The sequence below is a fragment of the Prionailurus viverrinus genome, chromosome C1 (assembly GCF_022837055.1).
Source record: "Prionailurus viverrinus isolate Anna chromosome C1, UM_Priviv_1.0, whole genome shotgun sequence".
In the NCBI taxonomy this organism is placed as follows: Eukaryota; Metazoa; Chordata; class Mammalia; order Carnivora; family Felidae; genus Prionailurus; species Prionailurus viverrinus.
This window is the reverse complement of record NC_062568.1, coordinates 171399749-171423307: the sequence shown is the minus strand read 5'-3', so window position 1 is coordinate 171423307 and position 23559 is coordinate 171399749. Positions and strand designations below refer to the sequence as shown.

Genomic DNA, 23559 nt, shown 5'->3' with positions numbered 1-23559 from the left:
TCCCCAGCGCTCTCCCCCTACCCCCGAACCCCATGGCCTTCCTCTTTCCCCCTCCTCCCTGTGTCTTCCTTTCCCTTCCATCTGTCTCCATCTTTTCCTATTGATGAAGACATTGACAAAGTGGGAGTGGGAGGGGAGAGGACCGTCCAGCCAGTGACCCCCACACAGCATGGCCACTCACTTCTTTTCAGCCCTTCATCCTGTGGGGTTGTGGGCTTGGCGTCTCCAACTGTACAACTGGTGCAGTAAATCCTGCCAGGCCCACCTCCCAGGGGACACTAGGAGCCCCCGAGGCAACACGTGGAAAGGGCTTTGTAAACTGTAGAGCCTTGTGCAAGTGTTTGGTGTCCCCAGTTTCTTCTTATTTAATGTGGGAATGCTCATCTTGGGAGTAGCGAGGCCAGATGGGACATAAAAAAAAAAAAATGGGAAAATGCCTTGAAGAATATAAATGACAGCAGGAAGGCAAGTCAGGGTCATCAAGGTAACGATCCTCACCATACTACTGTGAAGTAAGCGAGGAAGAGCTGGGGAGACAGGCTCGGAGAGAGCAGTCACAAAGCTATGTTAGAGTCAGGAACAGAACAATGGTCATGCCACCCAGCCCTGTTCACACCAGCACCCCATCCATGATGCCCCAGCTCCTCCAGACCTTCCAAGGGGGCTTTCTCCTCCAGTCCTCCCCAAACATGGGAACACTCAGCCTTTTCCTTGATCTCAAGTGAGCCCCGCCCAACTGGCAGCAGAACCCACAAGCAATGGGGTCGCCCTGCTGCAGACCTGGAGGGGGTTCGCAGGGTGCAGGTAGCTTGGGGCTTTTAGTTGTAAAACCAGGATGCTGGTGAGCAAACCATCACCCTGGATGGGAGTAAGCTCTTGGCAGCTTCCAACTGCTGGGCAAATGCAGGCATGGGTATTTCCCCTAAAAAGAGAGCAAACCCATGCCCACTCCTACCCCATGAAGTCCCCAGGGGTCAAATGTTTGTGGAATTGTTCCTTCCAGAAAGGAAGATCTGGTCTAGCCACAGTCTCAGGGCCCTGCAGGGCCATATCTGACCCCAGCCACAGCACAGATGTGCCTGAGAGAAAGGGGAAGTGTCTTGGGCCCTCTGCCCCTTTCATAGCCAAAGTAACTTGAGGTTCAGAGAAGTGAAGCTGATTACTTGAGGTCACACATTGAGTTAGGCAGCCAACATTCAGAAGACAGGGCCTGCTTTCCATCTACAGATCCTCCCGGGTCCTGGCAGGGTACTGGCACAGAACACCCCTTTGGTGAACACTGGAGCTCAGGCTCTCAGAAACACCGATGCCCCACACATACAACGTGAGGGGTACAAACAGCTGGCAGGGGCACTGGGCATATGCAAAGCCAGAGAGCACCCCATGCCTTCTTCTTCCCTTCTCTCCTCCTCCTCCGGCTCTGGCCAGGTCCCGCTGCCCCATCCCCCTGAGGCCTGTGGTCTGGTGTCAACCAGACTCTTAATCAGACCATCCCGGTGCAGAGTGGCAAGGACAGACAGAAACACAGGGATGGACAGCCCAGAGGAGGCCCAGACCCACCTGGAGCTGGAGGGAAAATGTCCCTGGAATCAGTGACTCTTGAGGTAAAGAGCAGTTGGACAAGCAGAGAACCTTCCAGGCAGAGGGAACTATATATAAGAGTACGATGCTCTGTGATATTGCTCCTCATTCTGGGTACTGCTGGAGCACAGAGTCATGGCATTTGGGGGGCAAGTAGATGGTGAGGTCTGGGGCTGCAGAGAAGCCAAGTGCATGTCTTAAAGGGCCCTGAATGTCAGTCAAGCAGACTTGATCCTCTGGGTGGTAGACGTCACTGTAGGATGCTGAGCAAGGATGGGACAAAGCCCTGCATGCTTGACAGCATTTGGCTGCTGAGCAGAGAACAGTTTGGAGGGGAAGAACAGATTTAGGTTGTCACTGCTGTACTGGTCTAGGGATAGCGCAGTGGGATGGGGAAAGGCCCTGGACTGGCAGGGCAGGGGAGGAATCTAAGGACTTAGCGACCCTTAGCAGCGAGGGGACAGGGGTGGTGCTGACCCCTAGGTTCCTAACCGAGGCTGGAGTGGTGTCCACGCTGTGAACCAGTTCCAGGGGCAGAAGAGGCCCACCATAGCCCGGAGTGTTTATGGGCTGGGCTGCAGGTCACTGTGGGGTCTGGGAACTGCTGCCCTGCTAACTAGGAGACCAAGATGTCTGTAGAGACGGCACTTTACATCTAGGCATGGCACACCTGTCTTCACTCTCCACTTCCCTGGGAAGCAGGTCACAGTCACAGGAGGTGGCCAGCACTTACAGAGCCCAAGAGCGTGCAGCCTGCCAGGCACCAAGAAGCAGTGGCCCAAGAGGGGAATGGGCCTTACCTCAGGTCTCATAACATGTCAGCTGTCACAGCTGGGAAGGGACGCTGAGCAGGCTTGGGGGGTGAAGGGGGGAGGCAGTCTCTTGGAGCAGAGGCCTCAGAAATAGAGCTGATCACAGGCGGCAGGGCTTGTTTTATTGAAAAGGAAGATAGATTTTCTAACAGGAAGAGCTATCCAGGAACAGAAGAAGCTATCTGGTCAATTAGTGTGCTCCCTGTCCCCGGAGGTATTCAGGCAGAAGTTGGACATGCCCCACTCCAACCTCCAGGGCTGCTGAGGGAATCCCTGCACCGGCATGGGGTGGGAAGGCTCCTTGGGCCAAATGAGGCTGCAGGTCTAGCCCCAGGAGCCACAGCTCACTCATTCATTCACCGAACATACATTCACCAAGGCCTGCTCTGTGCCAGGCTGGGGACAGCGGGTACCAGCAGTGGGCAGAACAGAACCAGAGAAACCTCTCAACCTCCTTTACCCATACCTGGAGCGGAGATGGTGCAGCTGGAGGTGGGCAGGGGACAGAGAATGGAGGCCCTGGCTGCCCATGCTCCATGTCTTGGGTCTGCACCCTCCCCGCTAACAGAACAAGCACCCTTATCTTCCTGGGCACATCTGGAGCACAGGGCCAAGGGCTGGGCAGGGTCAGACACAACGCAGCCTCCTCCTGCGCCCCACCCCTCCCAGAGGTCTCTGAGGCTCTGGACTCATTTCCTAATGAAGTCCCTGGAAGGACTCTTCCTAATTAAATTAGGACAGTAAGTTCTGGCCTGGGGCCACCGGGAAGAAGCGGACACAAAGGAGCCTTTTTGGGGGCTCCCTGGCTCCTCCCATTCCATACGACAGCGCAGCAACCCGGCACAGGAGGGGATTCCTGAAGGACCGACAGGAGACGGGAGCTCAGAGCAGGAGGTCAACATAAACCTAGCAAGTCTTGAACTGAGCACTGACCACTCTTCGTGTTCTCCCTAAATTAACTCACACAGTCCTCCAACCACCCTGTGGGGTAGGGATCGATGGCTCCATTTTACAGATGAGACGAGGGCTCACAGAGGTGAAGTAACTTGCCCAGGGTCCCCCAGCTAGGAAGAAGTGAAGTACGGACTCGCCCCCAGGCCGCCTGGCTCAAGGCCCTGCTCTTATCTGTGTCACAGTGGAGCCTCTCACGGATGACACAACGCACGCACGCAGGAGCCATCAGAGGTAGGAGGGCCTGAGGAGTCTTCACATCCGTGGCTCCCACCTAGTTGCACAGCACGCAGAGGTCTTGGTTAGGCCTGGGCCACGCCAGGGAATCTGAATTTCACAAGCTGCCCACAGGAACTCAAACTCCAGATCCAACCCTAACTCTCTCCCAGTACAGATGGGGAGACTGAGGCCCAGGGAAGGGCAGAGACCTGCCCAGATCACTCAGCAAGTCAGTGACAAGGAGAGGCTCCCTGGTTCCTAGTGTGGTGGCACTGAGAGCCTGGGGGGACTGGCTCTCAACAGGGTTCAGTTGACTGACGGAGCCCTCCGCTCCCAGGGCAGAATCCGCAAGCGTGGGCAAGGCCAAAGGCCAGGGAGGGGGAGGCCGAGGGTCTGGGAGAGGAGGTGGCAAAGAGAACAGGAACTGTAACCACACAGGCTGGCAGACCCCTGTGCTGTGGTGCGGCCCAGTTCCTGGCTCTGTGGGACCCAGTGAGGTTTCAGGTGCTGTGCAAAGGCCAGGGACTACTTACTGCTCACTGTACAGAAGTCTGAGGTTCAGGTTCAAGGGGCTTGCACCAGGGCCCCCAACCAGGATGTGGAAGAACTACAGGGGAAACCCAGGTCTGGCTGACACTGGGTCAGGAGGCATGCTTGTTCCCACACCCTTGAGAAGCAGGCGGCTGTGGCAGGCAGGGAAGGGGAAGGGGAGAGGAGACCATCACCCATGTAGCTGATATGAAGTCTGTTCTGTCTAGCTCACAGGTATTAAAGAATCAGTCCAGCCACACTCAGCAGGAAAACAGACAGAAACTCCAAAGTGGCTGTAGTATGTTTTCTATGGTTCAGGCCACGTCCCCTGTGGGAGGGGTTGGATGTCACAGCCCCTGCTCTGGAACTCCGGGGCCTCAGAAAGGGGCAGCTCCTTGCGACCCCCACACCGTGGGCTTGGCCATGACAGACTCCAGCTCCTGTGAACAACCTGGCTCTTAGGGGAAAGCAAAAGATACCCAGAGAATTGGGTCTGAGAGGGATGCCCTACTCCTAATGAGCAGAGACCCCAAGAGAGGCAGGGACCTGCCAATGTCACTCGGCAAGGTAGGAGCTGGGGTGGGGCAGAGGTGGGCCTGGCATCTGGGTCAGAGTTTATATCAACCTCAGCCTTCAGGGTGGGGGTAGGTGGGGGCCAGACAGAGGGCTGCAGGCTGGGGCTTAGCGGGGAGAGGCTGCTGTGGCGTGGCAGGGGGCAGGCTGGGAACAGAGACTGCTGGCGCCTATCCAGCTACAAATAATTCTCTGCCACAAACACCCAGTGGGGGACTTTGGCCTTGGCTTGGCTCGGCTGTCTTGGCGGGCGTGGGAGGAAGAACGTCACCCTGACCCCGCAGGCTTCGTATATCCAGAAGGGTCACCTCCCGCCCGGTGCACACCCCCTCCTGGAGCACGCACACTTATGTGTGTTGGTGCACATGGCTGAGAGAGGGCTCTGTGGCTGATAGGGGCAGCAGGTGGCAGTTCGGGGTCCAGGAAGTAAAGGAGGGAGGGACAAGCGCTGGCCTGAATGTCCCTGGATTCGGGCCACCAGGAAAGCCCACCCTTGGCCTCCAGCTATTCACTCGAGCAGCTTAACCTGGCCCTGACGGGGCCTTCCTGCCTCTCATCAGCTGCCAACTCTCTGATGTTAACCTGGCCTTGTCGGTGAACTCAGGCCCTCTCTGGATAACTAACCATGCCAGGCTCGCTAGTTAACCAGTTCTCCTGGGCCCCTCTGCTTGGCCAGCTCCCTCAGACCATACCGGAAGCAGTCGCCCTGAGGCCCCCAAAGCAGATGGGAGCACAGTGGCCGGGTTCTTCCAGACCCTCCCAATCCGAGAAGCTGCTACACTTCCAGGCAGCTGAGTTCTCCCAACTGGCCAGTTGACCTACATCTCTCCCGCTACCATTCCAGGAGCTGCCCCTCTTGTGTCCTTGCTGGACGAGGAGGGAAACTGCTGACAGTCCCTCTGCTTGGCCGTTCCCTTGGCAGGGATCACAGGCTAGGGAAGGGGAACAGGGATGCTCAATTTCAGGGCCAGGCTCTGAGCAGGACATCAGCCCGCACACCTCTGAGACGTGGGCTTATTATCCTGTTTCACAGACCGAGGATCTAAAGCTCCGAATAGAAGACCCACACCAGGGACCCCAGCTAGTCACGGGGCTCGTGGGTCTGTTTTTGTCCATTCCGCCACTATACCCAGCACAATCACGGGCACAGGAGAAAGGGTAGAAGGGAAAGGAACCTGGGCCTCGGGGCTAAGTTCTGGAAGGAGATCCTACGAAGGAGATCCTACGAAGTCCACTACCCTCTGTCTGCCTGCCCAGAATCCACCCACCAAGCCAGCAATGCTTCTACTAACTCTTCCCAGGCAGTAAGGAGCTGGAACGCCATAGGTCCCCCACCCCCAGGCCAGGACGGGCCCTGAGCCAGCTCCAGGGAGGAGGAGTCTGCTCAGACTGCTGGTTGCAAGGCAGGTGGAGCAAGGAACAATGGGTAAGGGGAAATAAGTTCAGAGAGGGAGAGACACTGGCCCAGGGTTACTCAGCAAGTTACAGGCCGATACAGAACAACGATTACAATGATGTGGGAATGGATTCTACAAATATCTGGAGAAGAATGAAGACTGGTTTTGTTCCCTTTTGTTTTCTTTGGTGGGGGTGGGGAGTCCTTGAGGCCAGAACATGGTTGTCCTTTCTCCTTGCTTTGCTTTGCGTGGCCCAGATCTGGCTACTTTGTCTGACCCACGGGGCGGAGATCAGGGGGCCCTGTGCTCAAGGAGGTCCTGCGGGCCGCCTGCCTGGCCGGGAAGGGCTGTGGGGATTCAGGGGTGTGGCAGTGAGGTGGGAAAGCGTCACCTCGAGAGAGCACCATGGTAAGGACGGAAATGGATGTGCTTGGCAATGTCTTTCCTAAGAATTCATCTTAAGGACGAATGCACAAAGGTATACAGCACAAGGATGCGTATCCCATGGCTGTGGACAACAGGACAAAAAACAGAAGCAACTAAACACACGTCTATCAATAGGAGACTGTATAGTTAAGTTATGGAAGATTCCTGCATTGGATGACTGACTAGCCCTGGGAAACAATGATATGACTCTACTGTTATTGACAAAGAAAGTCATGCTTGACGTGGGGAGAAAACAATTAGCATTAACATAGCCTCATTTTTGTTAAAAGAAAAAAATACGTGTGTTCATGCACACCCGCTCACAAGCAGAGAAAATCCTCCAGGAGGAGATGCTGCTCACGTGACGGTATAGCCGAGGCTGACCGTCACCTTCTTCTTTTCGCTTCTCTGTATTGCTTGTGTTTTTCTTGAAATTACAAGTAGAAAATTACTTTTATGTAATCAAAGTAATTTCCATTGGAAAGATAAATAAAATCAACTGAGTTGGGGGGCGCCTGGGTGGCTCAGTCGGTTGAGTGTCTGACTTTGGCTCGGATAGTGATCTCACGGTTTGTGAGTTTGAGCCCCACGTTGGGCTGTGTGCTGACAGCTCAGAGCCTGGAGCCTGCCTCAGATTCTGTCTCTCCCTCTCTCTGCCCCTCCCCTGTTTGTGCTCGGTCTCTCTCTGTCAATCAAAAATGAATAAACGTTAAAAAACAAAGTTTTTTAAAAAAGAAAGAAATAGTCTCCAGAGTGTCTGGGATAAAGTTCCTTGTGGCACCTCAAGGTCAGTGACCAGGGGAGGATGTTGGCCACATGACCATTCCCACAGACCCAGACTGGTAGTTCCCAGAGAGGCTTTGGGCTGTCTGTTCTGCCATGTTCCAAGGGGCAGGTTACATGTAGAGGGCATGAGTGGTCACAGGAACTGGGAGCCTCACATCCCTGCCTCTCCTGGGGGACTCTCCCAGTCACCACAGGGCATCCTAAGGTGCCTGATGTGTGCTGGGCTCTATACCCCCAAAGCGGCTAGCTTGTGGGCATCTGGGCTGGGCCCTGCCAGGGATACAGAGGTCACACCGGGTGCAGCAGGTGAAGAACTCACAGTCAGGGCCCCTTCCTGAACCACTCGGGCTGAGGGGCTATTCCTGGGGTCTGTGACATTCAGCAGCTTATGAGAGGCGCCAGACAATCATGGCTGGGGATTAAAATTGCCGCTCAGGGGCCCAGCTCATGCTTGAGGGCACCCGGGGGCCAGAGCCGCTCAGGAGGGAGCCAGTATACCCACTGGTAGGGGCTGGCAAGCGGGATGCCTGGGGTGCATGGGAAGGAAGCAAGGCCCCCCGGGCCACCCTCGCTGTTGTGACTGGGATGTGTGAGCGCATATGGCTTCCTTTCACTTGTGATAGACTGCAGCCGGACAGGCGTGGCCCAGTCCTGCCACTGACCAGCCGGGCTGCCCGGAGCAAGTGACCTCATCTCCTGCAGCCTCAGCTCTTTCCTTTGTGAAGTGCAGTGATGATCCTTTACGGTACTGGCTGTGGGAGGTCTTGCATGAGAAAGTCCTCAGCAGCAAGCACACTCATTAACTCCTATTATAATTAACATGATTTTAGATGAGCAATTCAGGGGCAGGTAAGGCCCAGGGTGGGAGCCCCTAGCCGCTTCTTGTGCAGAAGCCTGTGCCCAGCCCTCATCCTGAGAACACCTTGTTCCCTGATCCAGCAGGGAAGAGAGAGGGCAGGGGTGGCAGGGGGAGGGGGGAGCATGGCTGTCTTGATTCAAGTCCAGCCCAGGGAGTGAGGTCACCCTGGTTCTGAGAATGGGTCCCTGATGACATCTAGGGCCGATTTCTGGACACCAGGGCTTTGGTTTCAGTTTCTGAAGCCTAGGGCTAGAAAAGCACCCAAGTCTGCAGGGTGGGCACTAAGAAGCCCACACGCACATGCAAGGAGGCAGGCCAGGCCCTGTGTGACTGTCAATAAGCCACCGGCACTCTCTGGGCTTCAAGTGACCCAGCTCCCTTCCTGGTCCTCAAGGGCCCCCCATCTGATCAGTATCAGCTTTTCACCCTCAAAAGTAGGTGACGTTTCCTCGATCATGTTCATTCATTCACATGCCATCCTCCAAACACTTCCCCTGTGCCAGACCCTGTGCGTCACCTCAAATTGCTCAGACACTCCCTAGTAACCTGGACTTCCTATGAGGGGCTATGACAAGGGTGCACAAAGCCATGAGCATCCAGACACAGAAGAGGTTAAAAAGCTGGGGAAGGCTTCACGGAGGTGGCCATGAGCTAGGTGTTGAGGGATGGGTGGTCATCAGGGAAGTATGTGCAAAGACCTAGGATCAGGGACTTGCGTGGGAGGTTCAGAGAAATGAAGACCACACTCTGATGTCTCGATGGATGGTCCTGATGACTTGGGCTCTTGAACTTTCCTGGAGGAAACATCTTTCCACTCATAGAGCAATGCACCTGTATCAGTGGCAATTTGCCAGGTCCTCAGTTTCCCTATCCGTACAGGTGGAACAGTAATCTCCACCTCACAGGCAATGGCCAAGAGAGGCCTTGGAAACTGTGGAGGGTCACACCTGTGGGAGGCTGCACAAGGAGCACCGTATGTTCATGCTCCATGGGCATCTCCAGAGAAGAGTCCCTGCCAGGCTAGAAACCTGCAGCCTGGGACATCGCTGCTACTAACCCACTTCCTCTACATCCTCTGAGCCCCAGGCTCTCTCACCCCCACAAGAGCAGAAGAGTCCTGGGGAGAGGAAGAGTCTGAGGAAGCGTCCAGGCTCCAGACCACTTCAGCCTCATGACGTTGCCAAGTCACTTCTCTTTGGGCCTCAGTTTCACCATCTTTAAAATGGGAATAATAAGAAAATAGCCCTCACAGGGTTGTGAGTAGCAAAGCTAACGAATGCAAATTGCCCGACGCGGTGCCAGGCATGGGTTAAGTGGCCAAAGTCTGTTGTGTGTAATTCCCTCTAGGGAACTCCTTCTTTCAGAATCCCTAGTGCCCAGCATGAGGGTGGCAGAACAGACAATGTAGAGGAGGATCTGAGACTGAGGGAAGAACAAGGACATGTTGTAGGAGCTCAGGAACAGGAGAGCTGGAGGACAAGGGGTCAGGGAAGGCAACCTGGCCAGGGGTGGCCTCTCCACCAGGCCTTCAAAGACTCAGTGATCTGGATATGCAAGAGCTCGGAGGGGGGGGGGGGGCAGGTGTTACCAGCGCTGCTTAGAAGTGGGGCCCCAGGTCTGGCTTCCTGGGGTCAGAGCTGCCCCAGGGCTCTGACTACTAACCCTGGAGCCAGGAGAGCTGGATTCCATTTGGTTATATGGCTTGAGGGGGTACAATCTGGTCCTATACTCTCCTGCTCCCTATCCTCTCCCCAGGGGGCATCTCTCTGGCTTCACCTGCTGCTGGTATTTCCCCAGGGTGGGAAAAACTGTCAAGCCAGCTGCCCAATGACAACTAGGGAGGATGGAGCCAACCAACCCTGAGGCCTACTGCCCCTGGGGGGTGGAGGGCGGGAGGGGGCTGCAGTCTTGAGAAAGCAGAGGGGCTCACAGAGCACAACTCTGTCCAGGGAGGGCCTGTGGAAAGACCCTGAGGGAGAGTCTTCAGCAAACGCTCCCAAGGCTCACAGGGGCTGGCCCTGGGGGCACAAGCCTGGATCTAGAAGACAGGGAAGCTTGGGGCCTGCTGGGCGGAGCTATGGGGGCTGTAGGGTTTCCTTCCTTTAGCAGGCACAGCCAGGAGGAAAGGAATACAGGCCAGACAGGACGGAAACCAGCTTCGGGACCAACACAGGGCCTGAGGGCAGCCATCCTCTGCCTCTCCCAGGGCCCCAGGCCACTCACCCACTGAGACCAATCAGGCCTGTTTGGCTCATTTCTTCCCTCAACCCCTCCTTGGGTACCTTTCTGCCACATCCAGGTCCATTTAAATGGCCTTGGCACCACATCCACCATTACCGGGAAGCCCACTGGCTGAGGCAATCCCCAGTGCAGGAACCTTCCGACATCTGGCTAAGCAAATGGAGGCAGGGGAAGCAGGGGGCTCTTGGGTGACCTGCAGAGACCCCAGCAGTCAGGTTCCTAGAGACTCAGCGAAGCTCCTGCCTCCGAGAACCATCACACCTAATACCATTCATTGAACACCTGCTGCTCATCAGGCACATTGCCTCATTGGCACACAATCCTCAGAATATCTTTGGGAAGGAGAGACTATCTTCTCCCCCAAGGCCTATCAAACAAAGGTCCCAGCTGGGATAGAAAACTATGTGTGTCTGATTTAGGGCCCCACTGAGTTACGATTTCAACACAGCTCCCTAAGTCCCTTCTCACTCTCTTCACTCCTGTATCTTGGCCTTGGGAATAGAGGGTAGCAGGGAGGGCTTCCTGGAGGAGGGGACACCCGCACTGAATCTTCTAAGATGGCAATAAGAAGGTAGCCAGGTGAGGGAGCAGAAACAGCGACCCAGGCAGAGGAAATGACAAGCACAAAGGCCTGGAGGTGAGAAGCAGCAGGAAGGCCAGAGTGAGAGAGAAGCTACAACTCAAGTGTTTCGGGCTCAAAGGAAGAGGCTGGAGGGGAGTGGCAACAGGAGCCAGTCACAGAGAGCCAAATGCAGAGAGGTCTAAGCTGACTTTATCCTGTGGGTATGTGGGAGCCTCAGGAAGGCTGTGAATGGTGGCGTTGCCTGGTCACATGGAGGTCGCAGTTCAGAGGGGAGTAATACTGTCTCTCTGATGAGTCCATCCAAAAAGGGGATGAAGCGGGGCCTAGGGTCTGGGGTGTGAGACCGGGGCCAAGGCCAGGCAGCCCTCTGAAGGCCAGATGCTGGCTGCAAGCCCCAGCTGGGAGCTGTGGCCGAGCTTTAATTATTTACAAGGCTGCTTCCCAGCAAGCCTCAGTGCTCCTGCAGCCTGGCCTTGCCCAGCTAATGAACTCTCAGCCATGGGAGACCTCACTGCGGCCATTTTTTATTAAACCTAGGATGGAGGGCTGATGGGGGCTGGGAGTACAAGGGCAAGCTGAAGAAGCATGAACAAGGTGGAAGAATTTGAGCACGAAACCAGTCTACCTGTACACGCAGCCCGGCCCCAAGGAGGAGCACAGAGCTGCGGGCATGAGGGAGGGGGTGGGGGGAGGCTTGATGTCACCTCAAGGGAGGAAATGGAGATCTGGGAGGTCCTGCCTGAGGTCATCAGCTGGTGCTTGGGGCAGCACAGGTGCCATAGCTGGCCGCCTGCATTCACACCTCAGCAATTTCACTTAAACATCAAATACCCATGGGCCAGTTACTTAACTGCTCTGTTCCTTTGTAAAATGGGGCTAATGCAGGTACTTCAGAGACTTGCCCCATTTTACAGAACCGAGGATAATGAGGTGACGCGTGTGGAATCTCGGCACAACGCCTGGGCCAATGCAAGGGCGCGGTAAGTGTTCACTGTTGCTGCTGTTACTCTGGGAGCAAAGGGCTGGCCAGAGACCAGAACCCCTGTCTCTGTCCCCAGACACTAAAGAGCAACAGGAAACTGAGGCCAAGGAGCCAACTGGCCTACGTGACCCAGGTCCACAGTCGGGGATCCCACCTCACTTTGCCTGCCTGGGCCGCCTCTGGGCTTCCTTGAGCATAGTCCTCAGGCTTCCAGCCTTTTCCTCCGCTTTGAAGCTCTTCTGAGCTAGGAGCTGAAGCCCCATGAGCGCTTCACTTCCCCATCCTCCCGGCTCTACCAGTGTCTCCGGTAAGTGCCAAGTCCCACCCACTGTGGATGAAGATCAGGACTTAGAAGGCCTTGGTCTGAGTTCTTGCTCTAACCCTGAGGAGCTGTGTGACTTTCCGGGGCGGGGCAGTCGTTTCACCTCTCTGAACTCTTGTTTCCTCCTCCACAACATGGGGACCGCACCACCTATTTTTAAATGGTAAGCCTTGAGAGCGAATGATATTAGTTACCATCTTTCAAGGCCTGGCTTAGCTGTCTCCTCCTCCAGGAAGTCTTCCTTGGCCTCCTCAATGTAAAAGCTTCCTCCCTCCAGCCTCCATAGGGTATTGGTAGTTGCGGGCTGCATCCTGGCCCTGTTGGGAGCTTGCACTCATTCTGTCTCACACAGACTTCACTGACAGAGGGCAAGACCCATTTTGCAGGCCCAGAGAGGTCCAGAGGTAGGGTGGCTCAGGCTCTCTCACGGGATAGAAGGGTTGGAGTGACAAAGAGGGGGTCAGATATAAGGCAAAGAGACTGCTCAGGGAGGAGCCAACAGACTTGAGGGGAGGGTACTTCAAGGAAATGCAGGTTGGGCAGGCGGCCCACAGTGGGGGAAACTCCCCACATGAGGAAGCAAGGAATGACGAAAGACCATTTTTGAACACGTAGCCCGACACAGTCACCCAAAGCCCCCGTCCCCACTCTTCAAGATTTCTCTTGATGGCTCCTGGAGTCCCTTTCTAAGGAGGTGTAGACTCATCCATTCCCTTCCGCCAACCAACCCCGTCTGAAGACTTTCCACGCGTATAACCTATGATGCAGGAACAGCTGCCCCACTTGGCAATATGAGGAAACACGCTCAGAAAAACTAAGCCAGGAAGGACTGATACTTGATACTAACAGCAGAGCCCCCACCCTTCCTACTCCAAGCCCTCAACCTCATTTGCTTTTATGTTCACTAACTCTTCACCTGCAACTCCATTCCATCCACCTCAGAAGAAAAGCAGGAGCCCAGATTGGCTGTGAGAGCTCTCCTGGTCCCATCTAGGGTCACCCGGCCACCCGTTACTTCACTCCTCCATCTTCCCCAGACTTTCACAACAGGCCCAACATTCAGAGCATGGCTTTCCAGCTCCTGGGTCACCTTTTTGGGTCCTTCTGCACCACACTCCCCACTGCAGCAGGCAGTACTCCTAAGCTAGGAGGCACGTGGACATCCTGACCAAGTTCTGTCACTCTCAGCTGTGTGACCTTGGGCAAATCACTCAACTTCTCTGAGACAGCATCCCTATCTCTACAAACGGGGATGACAAGAAAAACCCGCACAAGACTGTTGTTGTACAGAGCCAGGGAGATAAGGTAAAACCAACCCAGACTCGCAGTTTCCCTTTGCTTGCCTCATCCTTGGCACTCCTGCTCTAAGGGGAACCACAGAACAACTCCCAGGGAGGACACTCACTGCAATATTTTACTCCAGCACTACCATTTTCATTGGGTCAATAGCCCTGGGAAATAAATGGTGAGGGTTATGACTGGGCTAAGAATTAAATTCAAGCTCTTACTTAGCAGCTCAATAGCTCAACTTAATCTCTCAGTGCCTCAGTTTCTTTAGTCTGTAAAACAGGGCTGTTCAGAAGATTAAAGGAGCTTATGCGAGATAAGCACTTACCACGGTGCGGGCACACAGCTAATGAATGGTCAGCACATGTTAGTCTCCTTACTTCCAATTACACGAAGAGAACTGGTGTTCAAATACAGGGCAAGAACGATTAGTCCGAGTGGTCAGGTGAGGAGATGGAGACAGGACGGGAAGGGCCAAAACACAGAACCAACTCTGGGTTGGGTCTAAGAATGAATCCAGAGGCTGACTGGCAAATCCACGGGAAAACAAACAAACAAACAAACAAACAAACAAACAAACACAAAAGCCTCAAGGACTCAACACACAGTGTCCGTCCAGGTGTCCCTCTACCCATCCTGCCACTGTGTGGTGCTGTGGATCTGTCCACCTGTTGCCCTCCTGCAGAGCCTATGGGCCTCCCTGGCCTGCAGGAGTGGGCCTGTTGTCCAAAGTGCCCCAGTGCTGGCACAGAGCAGGCATTCAGTAACGATGAATAATGACCACCTGCGTCTGTTTCTAAAGAGCCCTGTTTTTCTGTTCCTGGAAATACACTCCTTCACGGTAACTGCCGGCGAACTCACTTCTGTCCCACAAACACCCCAGGAAAGAACTTGCAAAGCTGTAGCGCCCAAGTGTACAAACACACTCAGCAAAGAAGGCCCGCCACGTGCACACGGCCACCACGGAGGGTTCACGCGCAGCCTCGAAATCCTCGGGCCCTCTCCAGGAAGCAAACCGTTCCTCCCGGCCCCCTCCTTCCTAGTCTGCCCCATGACTCATGCCCGAGCCGGGCTGGCAGTAGAGCCCAGGGTGGCACAAAAAACTCTCCACCGTGACTAGGCAGAAAAGAAGCGGGAGCCAGCGCCAGGGCCTTGCCAGCTCTAGCAACCCAAGAGATGCACGCGGAGGTGTGGCCGGGGCGGGGCCGGGGCAGGGCCCCTGCACCCTGGGCGCCAGAAAACTGCACACCCTCCGGCTCCACGATTGGCCGCTCCGGCCACGGGGGCCTATGGGGTGGTCCTCGCCTAGCCAATCAGGGGCCCCGGGGAGCCCATTCATTCACAAAAAACCAGCAAGGAAAGGAGCCTGGCGAAGCCCGGAATCGCCTGGAACTTTGAAACACCGGTGCGTTCCGTGGGGCCGACGCAGGAGTCCAGGAGGACCCGATCGCAGGAAGCTAGACGCGTACAGGGACGGTCCCGTTCCGGCCCAGCAACCCGGGCGTGGCGCGCCATCCTCCTGGGCCACACCGACTGGGGCTCCGCCCCCGACCCCATTAGGACACGCTGGACGCCCAGCTCACGCTGGGTCGCCAAGGGCCACCCAATCCTAAGGAAGGCGGCGCCTGGGCAGCTTCCTGGCAGTGAGATCCACGCAGGTGGCCCAGCGGCGGCTGCAGCCACGTGTGCGTTGAGCAAGGAGCCCCCCGCCCCCGCCCCCGCCCCGGTGCCTTCCTCCCCCGCCGGCCACTCACGGCAGTCGTCCTCGTCGCTGTTGTCCGAGCAGTCGTCGTCCTCGTCGCACCTCCACACGGAGGGGATGCAGCGCTCATTCCGGCACCGGAATTGGTCTTCTTCGCACTCTTTGACCGGCCCTGCGCGGGGGAGATGGGGGCGTGAGCAGGGTGGCGGATAGCGCAGTCCTGGCTGGGGGGAGGGGTCTACTGGGGTGCAGGAGAGGGGGCGATGATGGAGCCAACGACCTCGGGAGGCCTCGGGCCCCCTCGATCCGGAAGGAGGGGAATGGTAACGGGATGGTGGGCTACTCCGTGGCACGACGAGGCCAAGCACACTGTCCGTGTCACACGATTTGACTATACCCCCCATTTAGAACACTCACTCGCACTCACGGCCCATAGCCAGAGATCTACGCAGACATGGCCCACAGGGAGCCCCCGAACACACCGCGACGCAAGCACTGGGCGCTGCGGGCACATCCCCCTCGCACGCAGCCCCTCTTTCTCCGCGGCGCGCAGGGGTCGCCGGAAACGCATTGTCAAGCGGGGAAGTCTCCCGGCTCAGCTCTCACCGCCACCGCGAGGCGTGCGTGTCAAATAAACCCCACTGGCGAGATTCACGCAGCCCACCCAAAATCATCAATGACCACCCCTAACCTGCAAAGTTCCCGGCCCGCCTGGCCCCCACGGGGCCCATCCCCCAGGAGCAGGTGCCAGAGGGCAGAGCCAACAACACCGGGAGCCGCGGGGGAGGGGTCGAGGGCAAATTGAAGGATAACTGGGTCCCGAAAAGCCTAACCCACCCAGGCCCGGGCTCGGGGCCCCCGCGCAACCCGCATCCCGGTCCCCGGGCCGCGCTTTGTTGGCGGCTCCGGCGGCTCAGAGCCCGGCCAGGGACCAGCCTCACGCACCTTCGCCGCCGCGCTGTGGATCTGCCGCCGCCGCGAGATGCTGGAGCTGCAGCAGCAGCAACAGCAGCAGCGCCAGCGGCCGGAGCGCGCCCCGCTCGGGGCGGCCCATGGCGGGCCCCGGGCTCCGGCCGCCGCGCCCCGCGCACCCCGTGCGGCTGCCGCCGCCGCGCCTCAGCCCGCCGAGTCCTTGCCGCGGCGCCGGGGCTGCCGCTGCCCCCGCCGCCGCCGCCGCCGCTGCCGCCCGCCCCGGCTCCTCGGCTGCATTTCAAGCAGGTTCCGTGACGCTCGGCGGCGGGGCGGGCTCAGGCTGGGCGCGCGGCCCCGGCCCTGGGCGGCCGCCGCCGGCGCGCGCGCCCCCTCCCGCGGCCGCCTCCGCCCCACGCTCCTCCCGCCGCCGCCGCCTCTCCCTCCTCCCTCCTGTCCTTGGTCCACTCCTCCCTCGGCTGGCTCGCGGTGACCCTGCTGAGGGCCCGCTGGCGAGTGGGAGCCGCAGACGCTGGAATGAGCCGGGCGAGGCCCCTGCCCCAGAGGTAGCAGACAGGCCAGGGAAAGCAGCACTGGCTGCCTGGAGGAGGTGACAGACTGATAGATAGGAGGCTGAGGGGTGAGTAAGAAAGAGTGAACCTGGGCTGGATGGGAGATGATGTTCCCTGGTGCACAGGCCTGTGCAGTGTGCACATGGGACAGAGGTGGTGGTGGTGGGTCAGGGTCTCCATACCAAGACGTGTGAGATCAGGAGAAGCTGGGGGAGCTGGACTGGACCTAAGCACGCCTCATCCGCTCCCACCCAGATATGATGCATGTGTGGAACTGGTTAATGTGCCCATGTGCCTCTGTGCATATTACATGCTCATGTGACCGTGGCTGAGGATGTGAGGCAGGTGGCTTCAGTCTGGCACACGGACTTTATGCATTCATCCTTTTCAGCATTCTCCATGGCGCCAGGCAAAGGGGCAATCGGGGGGACCTGCAGGGACAACAGCAAATTCTTTGCTATGATGGACAAGGGAGGGGACTGTGGCGCTCCACAAAAGGAATGTGTTATCCCTGCCTATAGGGGACACACACCCAGGGCCTCTGTCCACCCTCTGTATGAAGGAGAAGTTCCCGTCTCTGGAGGGTCCTAGTCCCATCTCACCCATGCCAGGGTGCAGAGAACAGACTGGGAACTAGATTTTAGCTGCCTGCTGGTAAGTGAGGCCGAGCCCACACAACCTTCTTTGGAAAATAAGGTTTGAGGGCATTGGCCACTAAAAGAGACAGACTGGCAGATGTCTAGGCCCAGTAGAAATCCCCCCCTTCCATCTCCCCCTGCCCCTTCTCCTCCATGACAGAGGGGCAGAAGAGGGAGCTTCAGGAGCTGTTAGTCCCAGGCCTGGAAGCCACTGTCTCATCAGCAGCCCTATTACTGAGCCATATTCCTTCCCACAGGGGGCAGCCCCTTGGCAATGACTGTGGCCACCTCATAGGAGAGGGGCACAGACTCCAGAGAGCCCAGCAAGTGCTCTTGCCATTACCCCTTTTATCCTTTGTTCATTCAGTCATTTAACAACTGTATCCCAGCCCTGCTCTGTGCCAACGCTTTCCTGGGCCTAGGGGCGACAAAGTGAATCAGACATGGTACCAGTCCTGGTGAAGTCCCTGACTGGTGGGGAGACAGGCCATCAACACACAATGAAATGCATGCACACTTTCCACAAAAACGTATGGAGCACCTACTCTGTGCCCGGCATTATCTGAGGCCCAGGGATACAGTGTAGAAATAGAGGAGGTCTCTCTTTGTTCTCCTGCAGCTTACATCTTCCTTGGGAGAGGAAAACACAAAGGCAAGAAAACAAAAAAGATCATTTCAGATCATCATAACTACTATGAAAAAAAATAAAACACGGTGATGTGAGAGTGATGGGAAATAACAGGTAAACAGAGAAGGCATCTCTGAGGAGGTGACATTTCCCTGAATGGCAAGAAGGATGCTCTAGATTGAATGTGTGTGTCCTTCCAAAATTCATATGTTGAAACTTAGTGTCCAGTGCAAGGGTATTTGGAGGTGGGTCTTTTGGGAGACAATTAGAACGTGAATAGAATGAGTGCCCTTATAAAAGAAGCCTCAGAGGGATCTCTGGGCCCTTCTGCCATGTGAGGACACTGAGAAAACAGTCATCTGTGAACTAGGGAGTGGGCTCTCATCAGATACCAAATCCGCTGGTGTCTTGATCTTTCGGTGCCTTGATCTTGATCATTCAGCCTCCAGACCTGTGAGACTTGAATTTCTGTTGTTTATAAGCCACCCAGTCTATGGTATTTTGTTATGGCAGCCCAAATGGACTAAATGCCCAACAACATGAAGACCAGGTGGAAGGGCATTCCTGGCAAAAGGAACAGCATGACAGGGCTGGAACCTGCTGATGAGGAGAAGGTGGGTGCATCAGGTGAGGTCAGAGGGAGTCAGGAAGGCTCTGATCACATGAGGGCTTTGTAGGTCACAGCAAGGAGTTTGGGTGTTATTCCAAGCACGGTGATGCCTGCTGTGACAACAGGATGCCTGGGACTATGGAGCCCAGGATGGAGTCCTCGTGTAGCCCAGACTGACCTCTCCAAGTCAGCGGCTCCTCTTCCACTCTGTGATCTTAAGAAAGTCAGTCCCCATTGTTAAGCCTCAGTTTCTCATCTGAGAAATGGGGGAGATGGGGAATTTCCAAGATAGATTCTAGTTTTAAGATTATTGTGTGGATTGCAGTTCAGAGGCAGCAAGGTTAGAGAGGTTAAGAGCATGGGCTCTGGGTTAGACTGCTTGGGTTTAAATCTGTTCATTCCCTTCCTAGCTATGTGACTGTGGGCAACTCACTTAACCTCTGTAGCTCAGTGTCTTCCTCTAAAATGGGAATGATGACAGAACTCATCTCACAGGGTTGTGAGGATTATATTAGATGAGATTATGTATGCACAGGATGAAGTATACAGTTGGCACATATTAACCATTATTTATGTTACTATAATTCAAACACAACTCCCTTTTCAAAAACCCCCAGTGACTTCCCAACACTCAAAGAATAAAGATTGAGCCCAGGCATTCACTGACTTCCCCTCCCAAGGGAGATCTTTGTTCATATGGTCTCCCCCAGATCCAGTGGCCAAGATGGGCAGCTCCTTGTTTCCCAACAGCCCACATCAGAGGTTTTCTAGGCTCCCCTCAGTCCACAGCCAACTTGGGCCACCTCCCTCTCTCCCTAGTCAGCCTGTGACCTCCCTGAGGACAGGAAGCAACTCTCCTGAACTTCTGGGTCTCTGGCATGGGGCACATTTGACCAATATTTGTTTCTGCCTTGCTGAAGTTTTCTGTACCCCCAGGAGGACTATGTCATACTCATCCTTATTTTCAGAGGATAAGTACAAGGCCTGCCGCACAACTAGCATTTGATAAATGATGCTTAAATACTCGAGAAGGTTAACAGGTAAACCGTACCAAGTAATGATAACAGCTAATTCTTACAGTACACTTGCTGAGGGCAAGCACCATCGAAGTGCTTTAAATGCTTTAACTCATTTAGTCCTTATAATATCCCCCCTGAGGCAAGTTGTGTGTTTATCCCACTTTGCAGATGAGCACATTAAGGAATGGGGAGGTCACACAGCTAGTAGATGACAGAGCCAACATTTGAACCCAGGTGGCAGAACTGGGAAGTTTTCAGGGCACGTAAGTTGGCTAATTCTGGGGAGGGGCAGTTGGAGAAAGCCCAGCCCCTGACAGACACCAGGCACCAAATGGACACTGGGGTACAGTTTTTGCTGCCTGGGTGATTTGTCCCCACCTGCCCTCTCTCTCCATCCTGGGATGACTCAAGGAAGCGTACAGGCCGTGTCTGCTTTTGGGTGTCTGAAGAAAACCCTCAAACCCAACCCCAAGCGCAGTGAGTTTGCCACGAGAAAGAAACAAATGTCATTCCACCTGCTGTCAGCATGTCACTCTGCCCTGCCCAAGCCTCCATGTTCTGCCTCCAGAACTGCTGGGGCCCAGCAGCTCACCCGATGCAGCTCCACTCCCTCACCTTTGCCCCACAAGAACTGGAGCTTCAGGCTTTTGCCAGTCTGTACCCTCTGCCTAGAACACTCTTGCACTGTCTGACTTCTATTTCATCCTTTGAGCCTGAGCTCAAATGCCTCCTCCTCTGGGAAGCCTTCCAGCCTCATCCAGAAAGGTCACAGCCAGAGCCTAAAGGCTTTCTGCATATATCTCCCCAGACTTCCTTGACTGGACTTGTGCTAGGTGAGGCACAGATGAGCAAGACTAAGTCCCTGCCTTTGAGGATCTCTGGTCTGGGGGCAGACAGTGACAGTGCAGGGTAATAACTCCTGGTGGGGCTGCTCAGGGGGGTCAGATTCCCACGCCCAGGTACCCAAGGCTATGTCACCCACCCAGCCAGGGTAACAAACCAACAACCTGAGAATCACAGCTGAGTTGTAAGGGCAGCAGAGCTCTCCCACTGTCCATGGCCTTCAGTTTACAGAAGTCTAGCCCAAGTCTTTCCCGCTGTACTGTGAGCCAATTGCTAATTTCTCTTTGCCACTTTTCTCTGCATTTTTTCCTCTTACTCTCTGGCTAGACAGAATATCTTCATTCCTGTAAAAAAGGTATTCTTATTCATTACGTGTACTTATATAGGTCCAAACTGCCAAGGTTTAAATCACCTGCTAACTGTGTGACCCAGGGCAAGTTATTTGAGCTCCCTGTGCCTCAGTGTTTTTATCTATAAAATGGGGATGACAATGTTACCTAATAGTATTAGTTATCTATGACTGCATAACAAAATACACCAAAACTTAGCAACTTAAAGCAACAATAAATATTTATTATTTCTCACCGTGTCTATGGGCCGGGAATTTGGAAGCAGCTTAGTTGGGTCACAATGTTAGTGGTGCTGTGGCCTTCTGAAGGTTTAACTGGGGCTGGAGGGTCTGAGTTGTCTCACTCACATGGCTGGCAAGTTCTTGTTGGCTTTGACAGTATGACTCAGTTTTTCACCACATGGATTTCTCCACAGGACTGCTTGAGTGCTCTTACAACATGGCGGCCAGCTTCTCCCACAGTTACCCATTCAAGAGAGACAGAGAAAGCAAGGAGAAAGTCATAATGTCTTTTTATGATCTAACTGTGGAAGTCGTACTGCATCATTTCTGCAATATCCTACTGGTTACCCAGGTCAGCTCTCGTCCATGTGGGAAGGGACCATACAGGAGCATACCAGCCAGAAGACATAAATCACTGTGAGCCTCTTGGAGACTGGTTGCCACACTCATAGAATTGCCATCTCATAGAATTCGTGAGGATGAACGAAGTTAGTATACATAAAGTGCTCAGAAGAGTTTTCGATACATAGCACACCCTGTATAAGTGTTGGTATTGTTGTTGTTTCTGTGAGTTAAGAGTACAGAGTAAGCCTCCATAACGATTATCTACAGTTACCATGAACATCATTGCTATTAGCTGCAAGGACCCCTTCATGACACAGATGGAGACACCCAGCAACTGAGAGGATGAAGGCGTTTCACGGTTTCATAGTAGACCACAGGCAGAGCAGGACCAACCCCGCCTTGGTTTCTTGCCTCCTGGCTATGTACTCTCAGAAGAGCTGGAGTTTTTTTAGTAATCCTACACCCAGTGTGGGGCTTGAACCTCAAGATGAAGAGTCACATGCTCTTCCAACTGAGCCAGCCAGGTGCACCCCCCCCATATTTGCTCTTTTATGATTGGCTTGTTTCACTTGGCACAGTGTCTTCAGTGTTCATCCATGTTGTAGTGTACTATAGAACTTCCTTCCTTTATAAAGCTGAGCAATATTCCATTGTGTGTGTATTTCACATTTTGTTTATGTATTTATCCATTGATAAATAAATAAGCCCATTGCCACTTGGGTTGCTTCCATCTCTTGGCTATTGTGAATAATTCTGCTATGAACATTGGGTGTACAAATATCTCTTCAAGATCCTGCTTTCAGTTATTTTGGGTATATACCCAGGAATGGAGTCGCTAGATCATATAATGATTCTGTTTTTAATTTTCTGAAGCACTTCCATACTGTTTTCCACAGCGACTGCACCATTTTATATTTTCACCAACATGGCACAAGGGCTCCAATATCTCAACATCCTCACCAACACTTGCTATTTTCTTCTTTTGCTCTTACTTTTTTGACAGTAGTCATTGTAAGGGTACGAGGTAGTATCTCACTGTGGTTTTGATTTGCATTTCCTTGATGATTAGTGATGTTGAGGATCATCTCATGTGCTTCTTAGCTATTTATACATTTTCTTAGGAAAAATGTCCATTCGAGTTCTTGGCCCATTTTTTAAACCAAGTTGTTTGGTCTTGTTGTTGTTGAATTGTAGGAATTCTTTATATATTCTGGATATTAGCCCCTTATTGTATACATGATTTGCAAAGGTTTCCTCCCATCCCATGAGTAGCTTATTCACTCTGTTGATTGTGTCCTTTGATACACAACTCTTATTTTTAATATAGCCCAATTTGTCTGTTTTTCCTTGGTTGCCTATGCTTTGGGTGGCATATCTTGGGAGGATTTTTATGTGATCACAACAAAATAAATGCTATTCCCAGTGTGCCATGATGAATTTTTTTCCTGCACAACTTTGTGTCTTTCCTGGAATTAATAATTGATTCTTTTTATTTTTATTGTCTTATTCTTTGCTTAATTTTCTATGTATTCATCCCTTATTTATCCCCAACTCTCCCTCAATTTGTGTAAATCTCCTCTTAACACAATCACCCATATTAAGGACTCACTGACTCGTGTGGAGGAAGTCCTTGCAGATCTCTGACGACTCTATCTGGACGGGTGGACGGCAGGGCCAGCTGCTCAGCTCTCGTCCTGGACTTTCCCTTCACGGTCACCTGGAGGTTTCTCTGCACTTTTCTCTTATGTCAAATCCCTTGCTTCCCACGTCCCACATCTTCCTCTTTTTTTTTTTTAAACTTTTTTACATTTATTTATTTTTGAGAGACAGAGTGAGACAAAGTGAGAGTGGGGAAGTGGCAAAGACAGAGGGAGACACAGGATTGGAAGCAGGTTCCAGGCTCTGAGCTGTCAGCACAGAGCCTGACACGGGGCTCCAACCCACAGACCGTGAGATCATGACCTGAGCTGAAGTCGGACGCTCAACCGACTGAACCACCCAGGCGCCCCCCACATCTTCCTCTTTTTATACTCACATCTGGATTGGGGGGAACACCTACCCACAGCTTTCTAGGAGGAGGTATTTGAGGTATATTTTTGGAGGCCTTGCATTTCTAAAAGTGCCTCACATTTACTCAATAGCATAACTAGGTATTGAATTCTAAGTTGGAAA

At 54.1% G+C, this 23559-nt stretch overlaps 1 protein-coding gene across 12 annotated transcripts in view; it reads right to left on the bottom strand.

Moving 5' to 3' along the window:
- Positions 1–16333, bottom strand: part of LRP8 (LDL receptor related protein 8) — a 76093-nt gene extending 59760 nt beyond the window's left edge. For all 12 annotated transcript variants that reach the window (XM_047873852.1, XM_047873856.1, XM_047873853.1 and 9 more), the window contains exons 1-2: positions 16198–16333; positions 15305–15424 (exon numbers count right to left, since the gene is read on the bottom strand). In XM_047873852.1, coding sequence (XP_047729808.1) covers positions 15305–15424; positions 16198–16306 — 229 coding nt within the window. In that variant the 5' untranslated portion in view covers positions 16307–16333. The remainder of the gene's footprint in view (positions 1–15304; positions 15425–16197) is intronic.
- Between the last annotated feature and the right edge of the window lie 7226 nt (positions 16334–23559).